The following is a 22382-nucleotide window of genomic DNA, read 5'->3' on the forward strand; positions in this document are numbered from 1 at the left end:
TCTGCAGACTAGTGAAGGGAGGGAGAACCTTGCACCTCCTTTGGTTGATATCTCCACCCCGCCAGCCACTGTGACCAGATCTAAATCCTGAATCTCCCACCAGGCAGCACTATGAAAGCACCTTCACCTAAGGACTGCCGTGGTCCCAGATGGTGGCTGGCTGCCACCACCTCAAAGGGAACCAGCAGTAACCAATTAGTGTTGGTCAGAGTGTGAGGGACCTTTGGATGAGATGATTGTCTATTGTGTTAGGTAATCTTTGCAGTCTGTTACTGTCTGTCAGGTAACAAATAGTCACCTAAGTATGAATGTCACCAAAGTTTTTACCTTTTTTTTTCAGGTGATGTTCATAAGTGACCGTGTGTTAGCATTATTGACTAAAATCTTGACTGGAGTCACTATACACTAATGGGTTGGTGGGGATGTCAATGTCCATGGCCAGCTGACCATTGGTTAAGATCAAAGTAACTGTCCTAAGTGGCTTTTGGCTAAGAGCAATAACTACCTTAATGTAACTCACTGCTCACATCAATGCCCAAAGCATTGTGGTCATTGTTGGGAAGCGGCAACTGCCCTTGGTCCATTGTCGAATGGCTGTTGCCATCTGTCATGTGGCCTCTCTCTCTCTTTCTCTAACAGACCACGTACTGGGTCAGTCTCAGCAGTGGAGGGTGACCATTGGCTAGGATCAATCTGAACATCATTACCTGGCCTGTAGTTGAAGTCTGTGACTACTGTGGGATTGTGGTTGGGTTTATCGTCCATGGGCATAGATGATGATTGATTGAACTCAATATCCACAATAGTCAATATTGTTTCTCTTTGTTGGATGGCTGTTGGCTGAGAGGGTGTTATTTCTATGCTAAAACAAATTCTGGACATCAAAGTGCTATGGCTTGTAGAGCCATTGCCACACTGTCAGTACAAACAGTTTCAATGCTGACCTGGGGACTGTCAGTATGAAGTCTGCACGTTCTCCTCTGGGTGCTCCAGTTTCCTTCTGCATCCCAAACATATGCAGGTTGGCAATTAGTTTGCATGTAACTTCCCCCAAGTGTGGAGGTGAGTGGGAGAAATGGGTAGGTGTGGGAGAGGATATGGGAAAAGTAAAAGAAAAAATGGGATTAGTGTTAAGACAGTGTACAGTGGCTGGTTTACAGTTAGTGCAAACTCGATGGGCCAAAGGGCCTGTTTCCTTGCTGCATGTCCCTGTGATTCACTATGTTTTTAAAAACTGGAGATAACCAAATCTTCACAACAAAATAAGTATGGTGCATTGGTAAACAAGAGAAAATCTGCAGAGGCTGGAAATCCAAAGCAACACACACAAAATGCTGGAGGAACTCAGCCGGCCAGGCAGCATCTGCGGAAAAGAATACAGTCGACGTTTTGGACCAAGACCCCTCAGGACTGGTCTCACTGTACATTCACCATTTTACCTGTACCCAACAGTAGTAAACACTTTAAAATGTTTAGCCAGTCTCATTGCAGGTTTTGTTTGAACTTGAACCGATGAAACATTTGCTGTTCAGAGTCCCAAGAGATCTTTTGAAGAAATCCCTGTGTACTTCTTTACGATTCAGGTGCGAGCTCAGTCAGGAAGGGAGGATAAGTTGATAGTAGTAGATAACTGCAATACAGACTGTCTTGCAAATGTTGTGTCTCTAATACCATGTGCCTGCCTGTGATGAAAGCAGTCTACAGTATATGACAACAAACTCAATTTGATGGAATGAGAATATCAGCGACTGATACCAACATTAGGGTGTTTCAGACAAAGAGGTGGAAAGGAGCTGGTAGTGAGATGCTTGGCAAGTGAAAACTTTTATTCCTGTATTTTTTTTCTTAAAGTGCCAGAGGATGTTGGATGAAGGATCTGTGTTAGAAGTTATTTGAAAGTTATTTTCACTCATTCTGAATGGGAGGAGCATGATCTCTGTCTAAGGGTGCTCAGCTACAGAGTTTAAAAAATGATGATCCTTTATCAGATATACTAACATTTGTCTGAGCTCAGTGCTCTGAAGTGGCTTGGGCCATTTTCTGAAGTGGGAGACTTAAGTTAAAATGTTAATGCTTCTGTTCAGTCTTCTATTCTGAGATATTTTCAGTCGTGACAGTTATTTTTGGGTCTCCACCCAGTGGAATTCCATTCAAGGCTAGAGGGCTGTTCTTGGATTGATCCAAGCAGTAAGGGTAGAGTGCAACACACAGAGTGCTGAAGGACTCAACAGGTTGGGCAGCTCCTGCAGAGGGAAGTGGGCAGTCGACATTTCAGAGACACGGGAGATTTTATAGAGGGAAGTGGGCAGTCGACATTTCAGAGACACGGGAGATTTTATAGAGGGAAGTGGGCAGTCGACATTTCAGACACACAGGAGATTTTGCATTTGCTAGAAATCGTGAAACTTCGGGCAACACGCACAAAATGCTGGAAGAGCTCAGCAGGTCAGGCAGCGTCTATGGAGGCAAAAAGATAGATATTTTATTGATCCCAAAGGAAATTAGTGTTACAGTAGTATTACAAGTGCACAGATATAAATATTAAAAGAGAAGTAAGAAAGAATAAAAAGTAAGTTACCACAGTCAAATGGGGGGGGGGGGGGTCATCACTTTCCCAACTGTAGGTTGTCTCATTATAGAGCCTAATGGCCAAGGGTAAGAATGATCTCGTATAGTGATCTTTGGAGCAGTGCAGTTGAATTGAATTGACTTTATTTCTTATATCCTTCACATACATGAGGAGTAAAAATCTTTACTCCAACCAGTTGTATCAGTCTTTTAGTGAAAGTGCTCCTCTGTTCAGCCAAGGTGGCATGTAGAAGGTGAGAAACATTGTCCAGATTGCCAGGATTTTCCACAGGGCCCTTCGTTCTACCACAACCTCCAGTGTGTCCAGTTTGACTCCAATGACACAGCCAGCCTTTCTGACAGTCTATTGAGCCTGTTGGCATCACCCATGTTGATGCCATTGCCGCAGCACACCAGCATAGAAGATTGTGCTGGGAACAACTGGCAGAACATGTGAACAGTCTATGTTTCGGACCAAGACTCTTCATCAGGCACGAGTATTTCTGTGGCTGCACCTTTCTTGATGTTGTGGAATTCCAGGGGAGCTGAGCATGTTTTTACCTGGAAGTTCAAGCCACTTGTCGAACCTGGAGTGCACTGGTAGCACACGTGTTCAAAGAGAAAGATTGGCAGAGTACTGGGATAACATTGCAGTTGGACACGGCATTGTAAATTAGCTGAGGGAAGATAGAGGAAAACTAGGCTAGGAATCCACCCCCGTAATATTTTCAAGGAAAAACGAGCCTTGTTTAACGCTGCTATACACTCTGCAAGAAGAGTCCATTTTCTAAGATTATTACAGAGGATAGCAGCCATTCAAGCCACTGTTGTACCCTGCCCCAACCTATAATGTCCTCAGTCAAGCATCTGCCACAAAACGTGAGGAATTTGCAATATGCTTTAATCAACAAAATTACTTTCATTAGAGAGAGTATAGCTACAGATACTGGTTACCAGTGACTGTGTGGGTTTCCTCCCACAGTCCAAAGATGTACCGGTTGGTAGGTTACTTGTCATTGTAAATTGTCCCGTGGTTGTGCTAGGATTAAATCAGGGGTTGCTGGGCAGCGCGGCTCGAAGGGCTGGAACAGACTGTTTCTCACTGTATCTCAGTAAATTTTTTTTTAAAAATACATTTTGATTAGGAAGGAAAGCATTACCCTGGAAAGAGGGCAAGGATGATTTACTATAATGTTGCCAGAACTAGGTTACCTGAGTTATAGGGAGAGGTTAGACAGGGTAGGATTGTATCGAGGGGTGTATAATCAATAGTGCCATAGAGAGGGTGAACGCACACATCCTTTTTAATTGTAATAATAATAACGTTTTGAGAGCACTTTTCGAACAAGTTATGTGCAAAGTGCTCTACAATGGGATCAAGTGCAAACGTGAAAATAAAAGACAAAGAAGATGTTATTTAAAAGCAAAGGTTTGAGCTGGTGTTTAAAAGTGTCAGCTGAGTCTGAATCCCTTAAAGTTTCAGGTATTGAATTCCACAGTGTAGTTCAGAAAAGCTGGCCTGCCAATTATCTTTTGAGGGAGATAGTTTAAATTTCAGAAGTCAGTGGAAGAAGACCTGAGAGCTCAGGCAGGATTATAAAACAGAAATGATTCTGTGATTTACTACAGTCTCAGACCATTAAGAGCTTTAAAAATAAGTAAAGTAACTTAAAAATCTACTCTAAGAGAGACATGAAGCCAATGCAGTGTAGCTCGTATGGGAGTGATATGTTCCCTCATCCTGGTTTTAGTTAAAAGTCTAGCAGCGACGTTCTGAATGAGTTGAAGTTTGTCAAACAGATTCCTTTGGAAGGCCATTAAAAAGTGCATTGCAGTAATCTAATCTATTTAATATAAAGGCGTGAATTAGTTTTTGCGCATATTTACGTGACAGAAACGAAGGTACCTTTGCAATATCCCTCGTGTAAAACTGCTGCTCTGGTCACTTCCTTTATGTGGAATTTAAAATTCAAATATGAATCAAGGATAACACCCAGACTTGTTACTTCTGATTTTACAAGAGATGTCAAGTTCCCAAGTTTATCAAAAAGTTTATTTCTTTTGGCTTTGGTATTTCAGTTTTATCTTCATTTAGTTTAAGGGAATTATTGCCCATCTGTTGGTTTATTGCAGCCACACCAGAGTCAGGGAAGATGGGAGTTAGTGTATCAACATCAGGCTCAACTGAGATGTACAATTGTGTGTCATCCGTATAACTCTGGAAATCAAGCTGACACCCTCTAATGTTCAGTTAGTCCTGACGAAGGGTCTCGGCCTGAAACGTCGACTGCACCTCTTCCTACAGATGCTGCTTGGCCTGCTGCGTTCACCAGCAACTTTGATGTGTGTTACCCTCTAATGATGTCTCCTAAAGGGAGCATGTATTAGGAGAAGAGTAGGGGATCAGGACACCATATGACCAACACCAAAGGGTACATTGTATCTCTTAGAAAATTGTCCCCAAGACAGACAAAAAATGTTCTCTCTGAAATATGTGAGTGAAACCAATTAAGGGCACTGCCAAAGAGGCCAACCCAGATCTCAAGGTGATCTAGGAGAATGTTCTGGTCAACTGTGTTGAAGGCAACACTTGGATCTAAAAGAATTAGAACTGAGACTCTTGGCATCAGTGCTGAGCCTAATGTCATTGACAATTTTGATAAGGGCCATCTCCATGCTGTGGTTTACTCTAAATCCTGACTGGAACTTTTCTAGAATATTGTTCTCATTCAGGAAGTTGTTGAGCTGAATGAACGTGACTTTCTCAAGATTCTTCCTCAAGAAGGGAAGATTTGATACGGGCCTGTAGATTGTTAGCACTTCACTATCAAAGTTTGCTTTTTAAGTGGGGTTTGACAGCCACGATTTTGAAGGCATATGAAAAAACAACGTTTTTGAGAGATGAGTAAATATTTTTTCTAACAGAATTGCAAAAACTATTAAGAGTCTTTAAAAAGTGTGGTAAGCCCAGAATTGAGACAGATTTACTTTTTGTTTCAATTTTATAGCGTTCTGAATCGGAAATACTTGTAAATTTTGACATGTTTTCTGTCTTTTTATGAGGTTTTCATAGAGGTTACGAGAATCTGTAGCAATATTCTCCCTCGTGGACATAATTTTGTTGTTAAAAAATGTTGTGAATTCCTCACGTTTTGTGGTGGATGTCTGACTGAGAACATTATAGGTTGGAGCAGGATTTGACAGTCGGTTTATAGTTGAGAACAATATTTTTGAATTGCTACTATTCTCTGAAATAATCTTGGAAAATAGGTTCTTGCGGCATGTATAGCACTGTTAAATGAGGCTAGTTTTTCCTCGAAAATATTACAGTGCATTTCTAGCCCGGTTTCCCTCCATTTTCTCTCAGCTAGTCTGCATGATCTCCTGAGCTCACAGACAGAATTGTTTAACCATGGCAACGGTTTACCATGTGGTTTCTTTTTAACCTCAAATGGGGCCACAGCATTTAATATAGTTGTCCAGTTATTGTTGAAAGATTCAACCATTTAATTTACTGAGCAGTTTAAGTCACATGGTCCAGTAGAACTAGCCAGCTCAGAGATCTTAAGTTGTGTTGCAGCATCAAGAATCGGTTTTTAGTTGTAATTTCTTTTGTGGCTTTGGTTCCAGGCAGGAGAGCATCAAAAAGTATACAAAGATGATCAGAGCTAGTGTTGTCCAAGAAAGAGATAATAATATTTAATCCTTTTGTCATTACTAAATCAAATGTATTTGCAAGTCGATGGCTAAGTTCTAAGCTGTCCAATGAGCTCAGGAATTCACCTGCCATAGTGTTCACGTTTGAGACATCATTGATATGACTTCTGAAGTTACCAGTGATGACATCCCTGTCATAGTTCAGAACAATAGAGAATAAGAATTCTGGGAAAACCGAGAGGAAAGGGAATCCTGTGTGGATGAGTGTGTGCCTACAAAGACTTACTGTACGTTCCCAAACCACAAGCCGTGGATGAACCAGGAGGTACATCGTCTGCTGAAGGGTGGACTTGTGTCATTCAAGTCTGGTGACCCACATCTGTACCAGAAAACCATGTATGATTTGGGGAGGGCTATTTCAAGGGTGAAGAGACAATTTCAAATGAGGTTGGAGGCGACATCGGATGCATAGCAACTCTGGCAGGGTTTGCAAGACATTACTTCCTACAAAGCGAAACCCAATAGCCTGAATGGCAGTGTTGCTTCATTACCAGATGAACTCAATGCCTTCTATGACCACTTTGAAAGGGAGAACACAGCTACTCCTTGAAGATCCCTGCTGCACCTGATGACCCTGTGATCTCTGTTTCAGAGGCCGAGGTTAGACTGTCTTTAAAGAGAGTGAACCCTCGCGAGGCAGAAGGTCTGTTGAAGTACCTGCTAAGACTCTGAAAACCTGTGCCAACCAACTAACGGAGTATTCAAGGACATTTTCAACCTCTCACTGCTACGGGCGGAAGTTCCCACTTGCTTCAAAAAGGCAACAATTATACCACTGCCTAAGAAGAATAATGTGAGCTGCCTTAATGACTGTCACCTGGTAACACTCACATCGACAGTGGTGAAATGCTTTGAGAGGTTGGTTATGACTAGACTGAACTCCTGCCTCATCAAGGACCTGGACCCACTGCAGTTTGCCTATCGCCACAATAGGTCAACGGCAGATGCAATCTCAATGGCTCTCCACATGGCTTTAGACCACCTGGACAACAGAAACACCTATGTCAGGATGCTGTTCATCGACTATAGCTCAGCATTTAATGCCATCGTTCCCACAATCCTGATTCAGAAGTTGCAGAACCTGGGCCTCTGTACCTCCCTCTGCAATTGGATCCTCGACTTCCTAACCGGAAGACCACAATCTGTGCGGCTTGGTGATGGCATATCCTCCTCGCTGACGATCAACACTGGCATACCTCAGGTGTGTGTGCTTAACCCACTGCTCTACTCTCTGTATACATGACTGTGTGGCTAGGCATAGCTCAAATACCATCTGTAAATTTGCTAATGATACAACCGTTGTTGGTGGAATCTCAGGTGGTGACGAGAGGGTGTACAGGAGTGAGATATGCCAACTAGTGGAGTGGTGCCACAGCAACAACCTGGCACTCAACGTCAGTTAGACAAAAGAGCTGATTGTGGACTTCAGGAAGTGTAAGATGAAGGAACACATACCAATCCTCATAGAGGGATCAGAAGTGGAGAGAGTGAGCAGCTTCAAGTTCCTGTGTGTCAAGATCTCTGAGGATCTAACCTGGTCCCAGCATATTGATGCAGTTATAAAGAAGGCAAGACAGCAGCTATACTTTTGGCATGAGATTTGGCATGTCAACAAATCCACTCAAAAACTTCTATAGTTGTACGGTAGAGAGCATTCTGACAGGCTGGTATGGAGAGGCTCCTCCACAGGGCTGAAAGGAGCTGCAGAGGGTTGTAAATCTAGTCAGCTCCATCTTGGGTACTAGCCTACAAAGTACCTAGGACATTTTTAAGGAGTGGTGTCTCAGAAAGGCAGTGTCCATTATTAAGGACCTCCAGCACCCAGGGCATGTCCTTTTCTCACTGTTACCATCAGATAGGAGGTACAGAAGCCTGAAGGCACACACTCAGCGATTCAGGAACAGCTTCTTCCCCTCTGCCATCTGATTCCTAAATGGACATTGAACCCGTGAACACTACCTCATTTTTTAAAATAAATACTATTTCTGTTTTTGCACGATTTTTAATCTATTCAGTATACGTATACTGTAATTGATTTACGTATTTATTATTTTTATTTTATTTACTTTTCTCCTCCATATTATGTATTGCATTGAACTGTTGCTGCTAAGTTAACAAATTAACTTGATAATAAACCTGATTCTGATTCTGATCAAAAACTTGAGGGCATGAGTTTAAGGCGAGGGTGAATGATTTTAAAGGACTTGAGAGGCAACTTTGCCGTATATGAATGGAACAAACAGTCAGAGGAAGTGGTTGGGGCAGGTACAATAACGACATTTAAAAGACACTTGGACCAGTACATAGATAGGAATGGTTTATGGCAGGGGCTCACAATCTTTTTTTATGCCATGGACCACTACCAGTGACCAAGGTATTCGTGGACCCCAAGTTGGGAACCCCTGGTTTAGTGGGATGTGTGCCAAGGACAAGCAAATGGGACTAACTCAGGTGTGCCTGGATATTTTGGGCCAAAGATTCTGTCTGTGTGTGCTGTAACTGTCTGACTGCACTTGGCACACTGCCCATGCCACCGTGCCAGGTCTTCAGCGAACCTCAGAACCCCACCAACAGACTGCTGCTTTATCTTGTCAGGAATGATGAAAAGTTCTGTGGTGAGTGTAACCTTTGTATGTGACAGATTGCACAAACTCACTGTTGCAAGGTATACAGTACTGTGTAAAAGTCTTAGGCGTGTGCGCACACACATGTGTATACACATATATGTATGTATATTGATTTTTTTGTACAGCTAAGTGTTGGTGTGTGGCCAAGTGGTTAAGGCGTTCGTCTAGTAATTTGAAGGTCGCTAGTTCGAGCCTTGGCTGAGTCAGCATGTGTGTCCTTGAGCAAGGCACTTAACCACACATTGCTCTGCGACGACACCGGTGCCAAGCTGTATGGGTCCTAATGCCCTTCCCTTGGACAACATTGGTTTCGTGGAGAGGGGAGACTTGCAGCATGGGCAACTGCCGGTCTTCCATACAACCTTGCCCAGGTCTGCACCCTGGAAACCTTCCAAGGCACAAATCCATGGTCTCATGAGATCAACGGACTCCTATAAGTATAGCTAAGACTTCTGCATCCCCCTCCCCCTCCCCCCCTCTCTTTTCTCTCTCTCCCCTTGGCATATATATATATAAAAATAAGACCTTTGCACAGTGCTGGAGAACAATGGTTTCTTAATTACCATAGGCAAGAAGCTGAAAGTGCACAGAGCTACATACAGTGTTCATAATGTGACAATACTTGCTCCCCCACAACCACCCTCCTTAAATGTTAATGATAGTCTTTGTGTTACAAAGCCGCATAGAGACTGAGGATTCTGCTCGCATTTAGGATATCGACTATGGGTTTCCAGATGTGAGTATAGTGATTGATGTGTTATCTCAGAGTCTGAAATCATCCATTGATTTCACTGAAGGATCGTGCATTTCATATGAAGCTGTGTGACACTCCGTCCGAGAACTTTACACAGTGGCAAATTCAAATGCTCTGTGTCATCAGAATCAGGTTTAATATCACTGGCATATGTCGTGAAATTTGTTGTCTTTGCAGTAGCTGGGGAAGAAGCTGTTCCTGAATCGCTGAGTGTGTGGTGTGCCTCCAGGCTCCTGTCCCTCTGTCCTGATGGCAGAGGGGAAGAAGCTGTTCCTGAATTGCTGAGTGTGTGGTGTGCCTCCAGGCTCCTGTCCCTCTGTCCTGATGGCAGAGGGGAAGAAGCTGTTCCTGAATCGCTGTGTTTGGTGTGCCTCCAGGCTCCTGTCCCTCTGTTCTGATGGAAGCAGTGACCTGGGTGATGGGGTCCTTAATGAGGACGCTGCCTTTTTTGAGGCATGGCTCTGTGAAGATGTCCTGGATGCTACAGAGGCTGATGCCCATAATGGAACTGACTAAGTTTACAACTCTCTGAAGTTGATCCCGTGCAGCGCACACATGCACCCCCCATACACACACACAAAACAGTGATGCAGCCGATTAGAGTACTCAACGTGGTACATCAGTAGAAATTTGCAACTGTTTTGGTGACAGACCAAATCTCCTCAAACTCCTAATGAAATATAGCTGCTGTCGTGCCTCCTGCTTTGTAACTCCTTTGATATGTTGGGTCCAGGTTAGATCCTCAAAGACGTTGACACCCAGGAACTTGAGATTGCTCATTCTGTTCACCTCTGATCCCTCTGAGGACTGGTGTGTGTTCCCTCATCTTACCCCTCCTGAGGTCCACAATCAGTTGGTCTTACTGACACTGCGTGCAAGGTTGTTGCTGTGACAACACTCAATGAGCTGATCTATCTCACTCCTGTACACCTTCTTGTCACCATCTGAAATTCTGCCAACAGTAGTTGTGTCATCAGCGAATTTATAGATGGCATTTGAGATTCATGTTGGGATGGTTTTTGATCCGTGTGGTTCGTGTGTGACATAGAACTGTGTCCCCAGGCTGGTGTAATGTAGAATTGGATTTCAAATGTTCCTTTGCATTTGCTTTATCATGTTGTTCTTAACTTTGTCATCTTTACATAAACTTTGATGATGGGTTTTGTCTGGCATCCCTGGAGAGGTACTTCACAAGCTGCCAAGGGAAGTGGTTGAGGCAGACACATTAACAACATTTTAAAGATACTTGGACCAGTATAAGGATTGGAAGGAGGGCTACACACCAACACGGGAAGTGGGACTAGCTCCGTTGGGCATCTTGGTCAGCATTAGCTAGTAGGGCTGAAGGACCTGCCTACATGCAGTATGATTCTGAGTACCCAAGGCTCCTACAACTTTGCCAAACGTTTAGAGACAAATAGCTGGCAGCCTGGTAGCATAGTGGCTTACGTAAACCAGTGATCAAGATTCAATTCCCACCGCTGTCTGTAAGGAGTTTATTCGTTCTCCCCGTAACCACGTGGGCTTTCTCTGGTGGCTCCAGTTTCCTCCCAGTGAGTCGTGGGCGTGTTACGTTGGCCCGGGAAGCGCACTGCCTCCAACACATCTTGGTACTGTGTTGGTCATTGACAGAGTTGCACACTGCACTGAATGTGTGAGTGTATATTGGATAAATAGAGCTAATCTTTATCTTAGTAGAGCAAGTCCCTGGTACGCATGGGTTGTGCAGGTACTGGGGGTGTTCCCATCATTAACTTGGTGTTGCTCTGTAGTTCCATAAAAACTGATGAGGTTCTTGCATCTGTTATTTCTCTTTAGTACGAGCGGGGCAGATGACTCTCCTTCATGTTGATATAAGTCTTTCCACATCACCATTGGCTCAGTGCCAGGAAGGTATAATCTTGCCATGTGTGAATCCTGGGCAGTTTGCAAACTTCCTGAAGTCATCACAGTAGCTGTGTATTATCAGTCCTCACTGTTCAGAGTACACTGAACATCACAAAGACTAAGATTTGGAATAGTAACTTTCAAAAAGTTACTACACGGCATTTATACACAGAATCATACAGTACATATATTCTAATCCCATATGGCCTCTCCACATTCACATCAACTCCCCTTTGATACGACCACTCACCTACATATTATAGGGGAAACTTACTATCTTCTCAAGCTAGTGACCTCCTTTGGGATGTGGGAGGAGTCCCAGGATGAAATTGGTGACAGGACCCAGGTTGCTGGAGCTTTGAAGCATTGTACAGCTCATTACTTTTGCACAAGTAGAAGTGATGATTTTGGCAGTAGGGAATGCACCTACAGAGAAACCACTGTGTAGCTGTGGTATTACTAATGCCAACTCATGATCACTTGGGTAACCCTCTGACCCTTGTACAGTTTTGTGGAAGAGCCTTAGACACATAAATATAGCTAGGTGCCTATGACTTTGCACAGTACTGTATTTATCAACATGGAGCAGACAGCAAGTTAGTAAATCAGGTGAGAGCAAAGGATGTTGGGAATGGTGGGGGTGGAGCGCCATGGGAGGGGTGTCAACAGGTGGCAGAGAAGGAATGCCAGGGGTGGGGGGGTAATGCAGTTGTGGACACCTCCAGCCCAGAGACACCAGGTAAGGTCATTTGATTCCAAGCAATTGATTTATTGATCATTACTGAATGTCTCTCTGGTGCTTCCCACTCCTTCCCTTTTTCCCAACCATGATTCCACTCTCCCTGCCCCCTTCCCACTCTCAGTCCACAACAGAGACCCATATCAGAATCAGGTTTATCATCACTCACATATGCCATGAAATTTGTTTTTTTTGTGGCAACAGTACTGTGTAATACATAAAATTACTACAGTACTGTGCAACGGTCTTGGGCACCCCAGCTATATATATGCGCCTAAGACTTTTGCACAGGACTGTAGATTTGACGTGTGACTGTTCCACATGCTGGACATTTGGTGTATGAACCAAACTACCTATTTTCCTAAATCAGTTAGTTAATTTTCTCTTGTCCTTGCTGGTCTTTGGGAGGTATGTATGTTAACGGGGGAAAGGAGAGCATGACTCTCTCCCATCACAGTGGCTAAGGTAAAGTGCAAGTGTTTGCTTGTTGTGAGCTTGCAGAGTACACATGTTAATGCGAGAGGATGTGCCCCTCTCTCTCTCTGATGTTCTGCAATCTTAGTAACCAGGGGACTAGTTGTAGGCACTGCAGGTACAATCTCGAGTGTAAACAATGCTGCATTGTTTTGAAGCTCAGCATCGTACTGCAGTCACCCAGGGTTACGCAGAATGCTGAGCTGACAACCTGCAGTTATTTGTGATGAACGTTGCCAAATCTGTAGTAATATTAACAAGAGAAGCATTCTGCCTTTTCCTCACTTAACTACAGTTGGGTGAATGTGAAGCTCAGTGATAACGTGTTAGCTTATCAGACAGAAATTCCTTCAGCCACTACATTGATTTGTGAGTTGCAAATGTTCATTTCTGAAAGCCTGGACACTTAACAGTGAATGACTATTGCTATTGGTTTATTATTGTCACATCTACCAAGATAACAAAAAATCTTGCCTTGAATACTGTTTATATAGATCAAATCGTTACACTGCGAATTGAGGTACAACAAGGTAAAACAGTAACAATGCAGAATGAAGTGTAAAAGCTGCTGAAAAAGTACAGTGCGGGTAAACAATAAAGTACAAGATCATAACGAGGAAGCTGGTGAGGCCAAGGGGCCATCTTATTGTACAAGAGGTCCGTTCAAGAATCTGATATGAACTATCGTTGAGCCTGGCAGAATGTACTTTCAGACTTTTGTTCTCTCATCCCACAGCGCCTTGTCATCGTTTACTGCTCCATGCTCTGAGAGTGATAATGATCTCACTAAATCAAGTTTAAAGTTCAAAGTAAATTTTATTGTTGAAGTACATATATGTCACCACATACAACCCTGAGATCAGTTTCCTGTGGACACACTCAGTAAATCTATAGAATAGTGACTATGTCAGGATCAGTGAAAGATCAGCCGGAGTGCTGAAGACAACAAACTGTGCAGTACGAATACAAGTAAGTAGCAATAAATAACGAGAACATGAGCCAATGAGATAGAGTCCTTAAAGTCAGATCATTGGTTGTGGGAACGTTTCAATGGATGGGCAGTTATGTCCTTTGTTCAAGAGCCTGATGGTTGTGGGTAGTAACTGTTCTTGAACCTGGTGATGTGAGTCCTGAGGCTCCTGTACCTTCTTCCTGATGACAGCAATAACAAAAGAGCACGACCTGGGTGGTGGGGTTCCCTGGTGATGGATGCTGCTTTCCTGCGACAGCATCTCATGTATATGTGCTCAGTGGTTGGAAGGACCTTACCCGTGATGTACTGGGCCAGATCCACTACCTTTTGTAGGAATTTCCATTCAAAGGCATTGGTGTTTCCATACCAGGCCATGATGCAGCCAGTCAGTACACTCTCCACTACATATCTGTATGTGTTTGTAGAAGTTTGTCACGTTTTTAGATGTCATTCTGAATCTACGCAGACTCCTATGTAGAGCCTCTGCTGTACTTCCTTCACAATTGCATTTGCATACTGGGTCCTCTGAAATAGTAAAAGACAGGAATTTAAAGTTGCTAACCCTCTCCACCTCTTGATCCTCATGCAGTGCTGACTAAATGTTTTCTTTGCTTCCTCCCTGGCATGATGACGTGCAATTGTCCCATAAACCACATGGTGTATTTAAGTTAAACATGCAGTCAGTGCAATTGTTATCATTTTGGAAGACCTGTCCTGGGCCCAGCACGTAAGGGCAATTACAAAGAAAGCACAGCAGCACCTCTGCTTCCTCAGGAGTTTGTGAAGATTCAGCATCATGACGTCCAAAACTTTGACAAACTTCTATAGATGTGTACTGGAGGGTATACTGACTGGCTGCATCACAGCCTGGTATGGAAACACCAATGCCCTTGAATGGAAGATCCTACAAAAAATAATGGATACGGCCCAGTCCATCGCTGGTGAAGTCCTTCCAACCAATCTACATGAAATGCTGTCGCAGGAAAGCACCATCCATCACCAGGGATTCCCACAACCATGGACATGTTCTCTTCTCGCTGCTGCCAAAAGGAAGAAGGTATCAGGAGCTTCAAGACTCACACAACCAGGTTCAGGAACAGTTATTACTCCTCAACCATCAGGCTCTTGAATAAAAGGGGATAACTTCACTTGCCCCATCATTGAAATGTTCCCACAACCAATGGACTCACTTTCAAGGATCCTTCATCTCATGTTCTCAATATTTATTGTTTATTTATTTATTATTATTATTTCTTTTTTGTATTTACAAATTTTGTTGCCTTCTGCACTCCAGTTGAACATCCAAGTTGGACAGTCTTTCATTGATTCTGGTATGGTTATTATTCTATAGATGTATTAAATATGCCCAGAAGAAAATGAATCTGTGGTGACATATATGTACTTTGACAATAAATTTACTTTGAACTTTGAATTGTTGATTTAAAACAGATGATGTTTGAGTGCTGAAGTTTCAATATTGCCACGACAGAGTCACTCATGAATCCAAACCCTGTCACTGCCCTGTCACACTTCTTCTCGCCGGATAGAAGCGTAAGCATTTGAGGCTGCACAATTAGTAAATTGGTTTATTATTGTCACATGTGGTGAGAATCTTGGTCATCCTTATAGACCATTTCATCACATCAGCACGTCAGGGGAAACACAATAAGAGAATGCAGAGTATACTGTACAGTGACTGAGAAACTGCTGTGCAGTCAGACAGGAAGGTTCAAAGACGTGACTTGGTAGATTGTATGACATGAATCATCACGTCATACAGGAGGTAAGTTCGTATAAAAGTGGGATAGAAGGTGTCCTAAGGGATTACATGAGACTTCAAAGTAAGTTTATTATTAAAGTACGTATACAATCCTGAGATTCGTTTTCTTGTGGGTATTCATGTGAAGTACAAGAAACAGAATAGAATCAATGAAAGGCAACACACTACGGGATAGACAAACAGTCAATGTGCAAAAGGCAAGAAACTGTGCAAATACAAAAAGAACGAAAACAAAGGAAATAATAAGTAAATAAATAATCAGTAAATATCAAGAACTTGAGATGAAGAGTCCTTGAAAGTGAGTCCACAGATTGTCCCCTCTGGTTCAGGAGCCTGACGGCTGAGGGGTAATAACAGTTCCTGAACCTGGTGGTGTGGGTCCTGAGGCTCCTGTACCACCATCCTGATGGCAGCAATGAGAAGAGGGCATGTCCTGGGTGGTGCTGAGGGGAGCGGAGCGGAGGGGTCCCCGATGATGGATGCTGCTCCATGCAAGACCATCGCATTCTTACCACTGCACTAATGAACCAATGCTGCACAGATTACACTCTGCAATACTGTTTATTCAAATGTATACTTTTGTAGAGATTTTAGTTGGGTATATTTGTTGTAGGGTTCACTGGCAGAAGACTCAATTACAAAGGTAGAAATCTAGCACACTGGATTATAAATCTTTTGAGAAAAATAAATTCTGACAGCTACAGCAAATAAACTTCTAGTTTGTCCATCTTTGTCACCAGTGTAAACTGCAACTAATAAACCACAGTCCATAGAATAGTTCAGTCCTGATGAATGTTATTAATTACACAAACTCTGCTGGATGATGTGGACAAACAACGTTTTTATTATCATACTCTCCAAGCATGCTCAAAAACTATACGCAGTCTTAAACTGGCAACACAAGGGATGTTCTTAAAAAGGAAATGTACTCGTGTCAAACAAAGATGACAAGACTACAGTGTCTAGTTGTATTATCTAAGACATCGGCCCAGGATAGCAGATGTGGAATTTAAATTCAGTTAATTAAATAAACTGGTGATGTTCAGACATAACCAAATTGTCTTAAAATGCACCTCTTTCAAGGGAGGAGATTCAGTCATCTCTCTTCCTGCATTTTACCGGGTTTTTCTGTCAGATTAGTGAGGACGTATTATTGTTCTAAAGATTTATTGAGTACAGTATTCTCACAAGAAAATGAATCTCAGGGTAACGTGTATGTACATTGATAATAACTTCACATAGAACTTTGACTCAGATTATCTAAGACAGTGTCGATGGAGCACAGTATAGCAGGAACAGTGATCACTGGACTTCAGGGATAACTTACAGATGTTGCAGGTTTTCCTGAAGAACACCACTTCAAAGAGAATCAGCTGAAAGATGAACTGAGAGATTTTCTGCAGCAGTTATGAAATACAGCCACATGCTTTATCCCCGTCGCATCCTGATTGTGTGGCCTCTAGAACCCCTGCTCATTCTTTCCCAAGACTTCCAATCAGCGTTTCATTATTCATCTCCTTCAGTTCACTTCATCATATGATTTGCAGGCCTTCAATCACGATTGTTGATCATTTCAACTTCCCCGCAATGTGTAAAGTGAAGATCCAACAGTAAAGACTCAAAGGGCTGAATGGTCTCTTGCTCCTACCCACTGATGCTTTATGCTGTGTGCAGTACCCATTGTAGAGGTAATACATTGATCCATTACGTAAAGGTGGGTCACCACACTCCATTGCAGTTACATTGAAAATTTTGCTGATCAATCGTCATTGTCAGCTGTAAATTTGGCTGCAATTCCAGGAATCACGATTTCAGTGCTTAAAGTTTTGTCTAAAGTTAGTAACACCCAAAACCTGATATATTCTCCCTTCACACAGCATTGTTTTTATCAGAGCAGTTCATTTTGACAGCCCTGTCAGCGCATGAAGTTTCAAAGCGCTGTTTTGTGTAATAAAACCTGGCTGCAGTTATGGTCTGTGGCCTGCAGATGTCACTGGAGAGTGGCGTAGGATATGTGAAGCCCAAGTGATGTTACCCAAAAGATGAACACAATGAGGTTTGACGATGTTTCATTGATTAAATTACTGAATTTGGATTCAGACTCTAGAATTAACAAGCTCTAGCATGATAGTTGTGGAACTCAAATTCAGCTAAATAATTTAACGTGTTTTAAAAATTAGAAAGCCGTCACTAAAGTGGAGCTGATTCACTAGGAACACCCAGCAACGCACCTGCTAAACTGCTCTCAAATGATTTAGCCAGCCTCTCGGGTATCACAACTGCTATAACAAAGGGTCACACCAGACAAACCACCCAATGCTGAACCAGGCACTGAATTGTGACGTGGCCCAGTTGCTGTCAGCTCAGTCGACCTAGAGTTCGACCTAAACACCAAATTTCATTGTATGAGGTTAAACAGGACTGGATTTCCACCCCGCAATCCTCCATTTACCCACCCTCTCTTTGTCAAACTCCATCTTACCCTCTGACTTGCGTACTCTATCCCACCCACCACCATTTCCCCCTCTATCTGGTCCTCTCACTCAGTCTCTCTTGCTGTTTCATCTGTCAGCTGTTCTGAGGAGAAATAGATGGATCTTCTGACCTGGCCATTTGGTTTGCAACTGAGAGGAAACTTTTAGCACCATTTTCTTCAGGGGGATACAGCCTTCCAGGTCTTTGTACAAAATGGCTGCCATACAGACCTCCTATTGTATGGGATGTATTTCAGATGATCTGTGTATTTTTTTTCTTTGGAGACTGTTTAATACATGAAAGAAACTGATTTTTTTTAAACGTCTGGCATCTTTAAAATTTCCATTACCATTTGTGCTGGTACAATTTTTAACATACAAGCGTACTTCAGTCTGCATTGTACTGTGAAATGGGTGATGACAAATCATCTGCTAAATTATGTGCTAGTGACGTTAAACGGAATGGATATAAAAATCAGCAGAGACGTAAATCAGGCTGTCGACTGGCTATCACCCATTTCACACTATATTCAGTATTACAATCTACCCCTCCATTCTCAAATTGCACACTTGCTTTTTGTTTGAAAACAAAAAGAAATAAGTTTAATGTAGTGAGCAATGTATGATGCCGCTAAATCAAAGGGATCAGGGTTCAATTGCTGCCACTGTCTGTAAGGAGTTAGCACATTGTCCCAGTGACCATATGGGTTTCTTCCAGGTTCCCTGGTTTTCTTCCACATTCCAAAACTTTTGGGTGAGGGTTAGTAAGTTGAGGCGTGTGACGCGTGGCCAAGTGGTTAAGGTGTTGGGCTCACGATCTGAAGGTCGTGGGTTCGAGTCTCAGCCAAGGCAGTGTGTTGTGTGTTTGAGCAAGGCACTTAACCACCCAGCTGAAAATCCAGTCCACCCAGCTGAAAATGGGTACCGGCAAATGCTGTTAACCTCGCGATAGACTGGCATCCTGTCCGGGGTGGGGGGGATTTGTACTCTCAGTCGCTTCACGCCACAGAAACCAGCCTAAGCACCGGTCTGATGAGCCACAAGGCTTGGGACAGACTTCAACTTTAACTAGTAAGTTGAGGGCGTGCTGCATTGGTGATGGAAACCTGGCAACGCTTGCCAGCAGCCCCCAGCACATCCTCGGACTGTGTTGGTCGTTGACAAAGACAACGCATTTCACTGTATGTTTTGATGTACAGGTAACAAAGAAAGCCAATCTTTATTTTAGACTTGAAATAAATGGAACACGTCACCTTGCAGACAGCGAGTCAGAGTTTGGATTTTGAAATGAGGATGGATTGTTAAATGGAAAACTGTTTATTCTTTGAGAATGAAAGGGTATTTATACAAATCCTTCTTTCAGGAGGTGATTTCTGAAGGGTCTCTGATAAGGGTTGTTATACATATTCCACAGAGGGAGTAGCCCTGATGGGTTAAATGGCTATTTCCTGTTTTTGAATTCATTGTGTAAAACGTGTTACAAATGTTCTTGCACATGCATAATTTTGGCAACGTATTTTTTTTTATCCTTTTTATTAACCAGTCAGTATCTGCAGAATCTCTTGTGTTTATAAATCATTTTGTTGATGCTTTACTCCACCAGCATCTTTGATTATTCTCTTCTCAGGATTTCCTTTCTAGATTCAATGATCATGGTGAAAACTCATGTTTAGATGTTGGTTTTGGGCTGTATTAATGCCACTCCTGTTCTGTGTGGTGCCACCTCCTGCAGAAGCCCACAAATGGACCTGCCAGTTGCCAACCCTGAACATTTTCTAGGGGTTTTCGCCACATGATTGCTTGCTTGACACGTTCAATCCTTTTGTTCCTTTTCCAACGGTGGTTTAATCGGTGCTTTTGGATCACATCAATACAATATACGCATCCAACCTTACAGAGTTCTGCTTTCCCATGCTGATCGAAAGTGAATACAGATTTTGAATATCACAAGTGGCCTTTATTCACATCTCCAGCAGTTTATATCTCATAAACAAACATATTCAAATAAAGGATTTTATCATCATTAATTCAATGACCCTGATATATTTCTCTGCCATTACTCTACCAGTAGCCGAAGGATTAACTTCTAAAATTTGGATAATCCAAAATTTAGGAGTATTTAAAATTTACTTTGCAATTTATTAGTATTGGCAGTCTTCCCTAGGGAGGGCACGAGTGATTTTTTTTCCATCCAGAAGTTCCTTAAGGTATGGAAGAAAGCCCTTAGAATGCATGATGGGCATAGCGTCATTAAGCACGACCGTACAAAAACAGCCCTTTGACCCATCTGTTGTGTGCCGAAATTTTATTCCTGCCTAGTGCCATTGACCTGAACCCTGGACCATTGCCCTCCATACCCCCTGCCACATATGTACTGAGCCAAATTTCTCTCAAACGTTGATATCAAACCTGCATCCACCACTTCGGCTGGCAGCTCGTTCCACACACTCATTTCCCTCTGACTGAAGAAGTTCCTCCTCGAGTTCCCCTTGAACATTTCACCTTGCACCATCCATAACCTCTAGATTTAGTCTCACCCAATCTCAGTGGACAAAGCCTGCTTGCATTTCCCCTACCTATACCCCTCTTAATTTTGAATACCTCTATCAAATCTCCCCTCGTTCTTCTACACTTCAAGGAATAAAATCCTAAGCTGTTCAACCTGGAGGACTTGCATCCTCCAAGTCCCAGCAACAGCCTTGATAACTATCCTGTAGGTGACTGACCAGAACTGCACATAATGCTCCAAATTTGGTCTCACCAGCATCTTATACAACCTGTAGATGATCAAAGATGATCATCGCAGCCCCAGCACCTTCACGTGGATATGTACTGTCCTGTTAATCATGTGTATCTTACAACCTGAAGCTTGCCTAAGTGGGAGTTGTGGTCACCCAAGTTAGCACAATATACGGTTACCCTGGCATTTAGTTTAACGAGGTGAGGGCTGGATTGGACCCTGGAGAACCTTGTCTACGTTGTTACAGGATTGTGACAAGACTCCCACTTTGCTAAATGCCATTGCTGCACGAGGACGCTAACCATTTCTCATTTTTGTTCCTTTTGCAGTGTGAAGCCCTTTGCTCAACCATCGTATTCAATTCAGCCTCCAGTACCACCGCCTATTACAAGTAAGTATGTTGTCTCCTGTCCAGCACACACTAACATGCCAATGACATGTATCTACATGTCACCTGTTTCCCGTGGCTGGGATTCAAACATAATAATGACATGCTAACATGCCACTAATATGTCCGAATCATAACAACTGGAAACAGATCGCCACGGTGGTTCCTTGTCATTCAACAAAGGAAGGTCATTAGTAGATCTAGGAGTTAGAAGTCATGGGACACACTCTTCTCCAGACTGAAGTCTGCCTGACGCCGGCCTCTCACCAAGTGACTAAGGTAATGCAAGAAAAGTTTAGAGAAATTGGTCTAGATAGCCTAGCATTCAGTGAAATGTTCATCAACTGTAAGAGTTGTAAAGTTATTAAAAACCCCATTTCTAAATGGATTGGGCTCTGTCTGCACAATTCTGGGTTTTAGTCCTGGCTCACTGTACGTGGATACCAGCTCATGGCTGACACTTTCCAACTTCAAAGTCAATCTATTATCAAAGAACATTTATGTTACCAAATACTGCCTTGAGATTCAATTTCTTACAGCTATTTACTGGAAGAAAAGAAATACAATACAATATAATGCAGAACTATACAGAAGCTGACTGGCAAACAGCCAATGTGCAAATGAAAGGCAAACTGGGCAAGTAAAAACAGTTCTGATAGCAGGAGTTGTAGAGTGGTAGAATCAGTTCAGAGTAGTGGCGAGTGAAGTTACCCACGCTGGTTCAGGAGCCTGATGGTTGTAGGCTGATAACTGTTCCGAACCTGGTGCTGTGGGGCCTAGGTTTTCTGTACCCCCGGCCAATGGTAGTCGTGAGAAGGGGGCATGGCCTGGGTGGCGGCAGTCTTTGATGGCTGCTGCTTTCGTGTGGGCAGTGCCCCTTGTAATGTACTCAGTGCAGGAGATGGTTTTGCCTTTCTGTAGCCTTTTCCATTCCTGGGAATTGGAGTTTCCATATCAGGCAGCGATGCAACCGGCTAGAGTACTCTCCAGCGTGCTAATGGACCTCTGGCCCCTTCCTCCTGTAATCAATAATCAGCTCTTCGGTTTTGCTGACGTTGAGTGAGGGGTTGTTGTTGTGACACCAGATTTTCAGTCTCCCTCCTATATGCTGATTTGTTGATCCAGCTAAAAGCAGTGGGGTCATCAGCAAATTTAAATACAGCATTGGAGCTGTACGAAGCCACACAGACATAAGTCTGATGTCACTGTGAGACCTGTTAACTTTGCAGCCAGTCCAGCGTATTTTTAAAAATCTTTTTTC

The 22382-nt window shown here is 42.9% G+C and overlaps 1 protein-coding gene across 8 annotated transcripts in view; it reads left to right on the top strand.

Moving 5' to 3' along the window:
* The window catches only part of LOC134344223 (transcriptional enhancer factor TEF-5-like), a 322867-nt gene that overhangs the window by 275238 nt on the left and 25247 nt on the right, over positions 1–22382 (top strand). For all 8 annotated transcript variants that reach the window (XM_063043663.1, XM_063043662.1, XM_063043665.1 and 5 more), the window contains one exon: positions 21063–21124. In XM_063043663.1, the coding sequence (XP_062899733.1) occupies positions 21063–21124 (62 nt within the window). The remainder of the gene's footprint in view (positions 1–21062; positions 21125–22382) is intronic.

Source organism: Mobula hypostoma, chromosome 3 (assembly GCF_963921235.1).
Source record: "Mobula hypostoma chromosome 3, sMobHyp1.1, whole genome shotgun sequence".
Lineage (NCBI taxonomy): Eukaryota > Metazoa > Chordata > Chondrichthyes > Myliobatiformes > Myliobatidae > Mobula > Mobula hypostoma.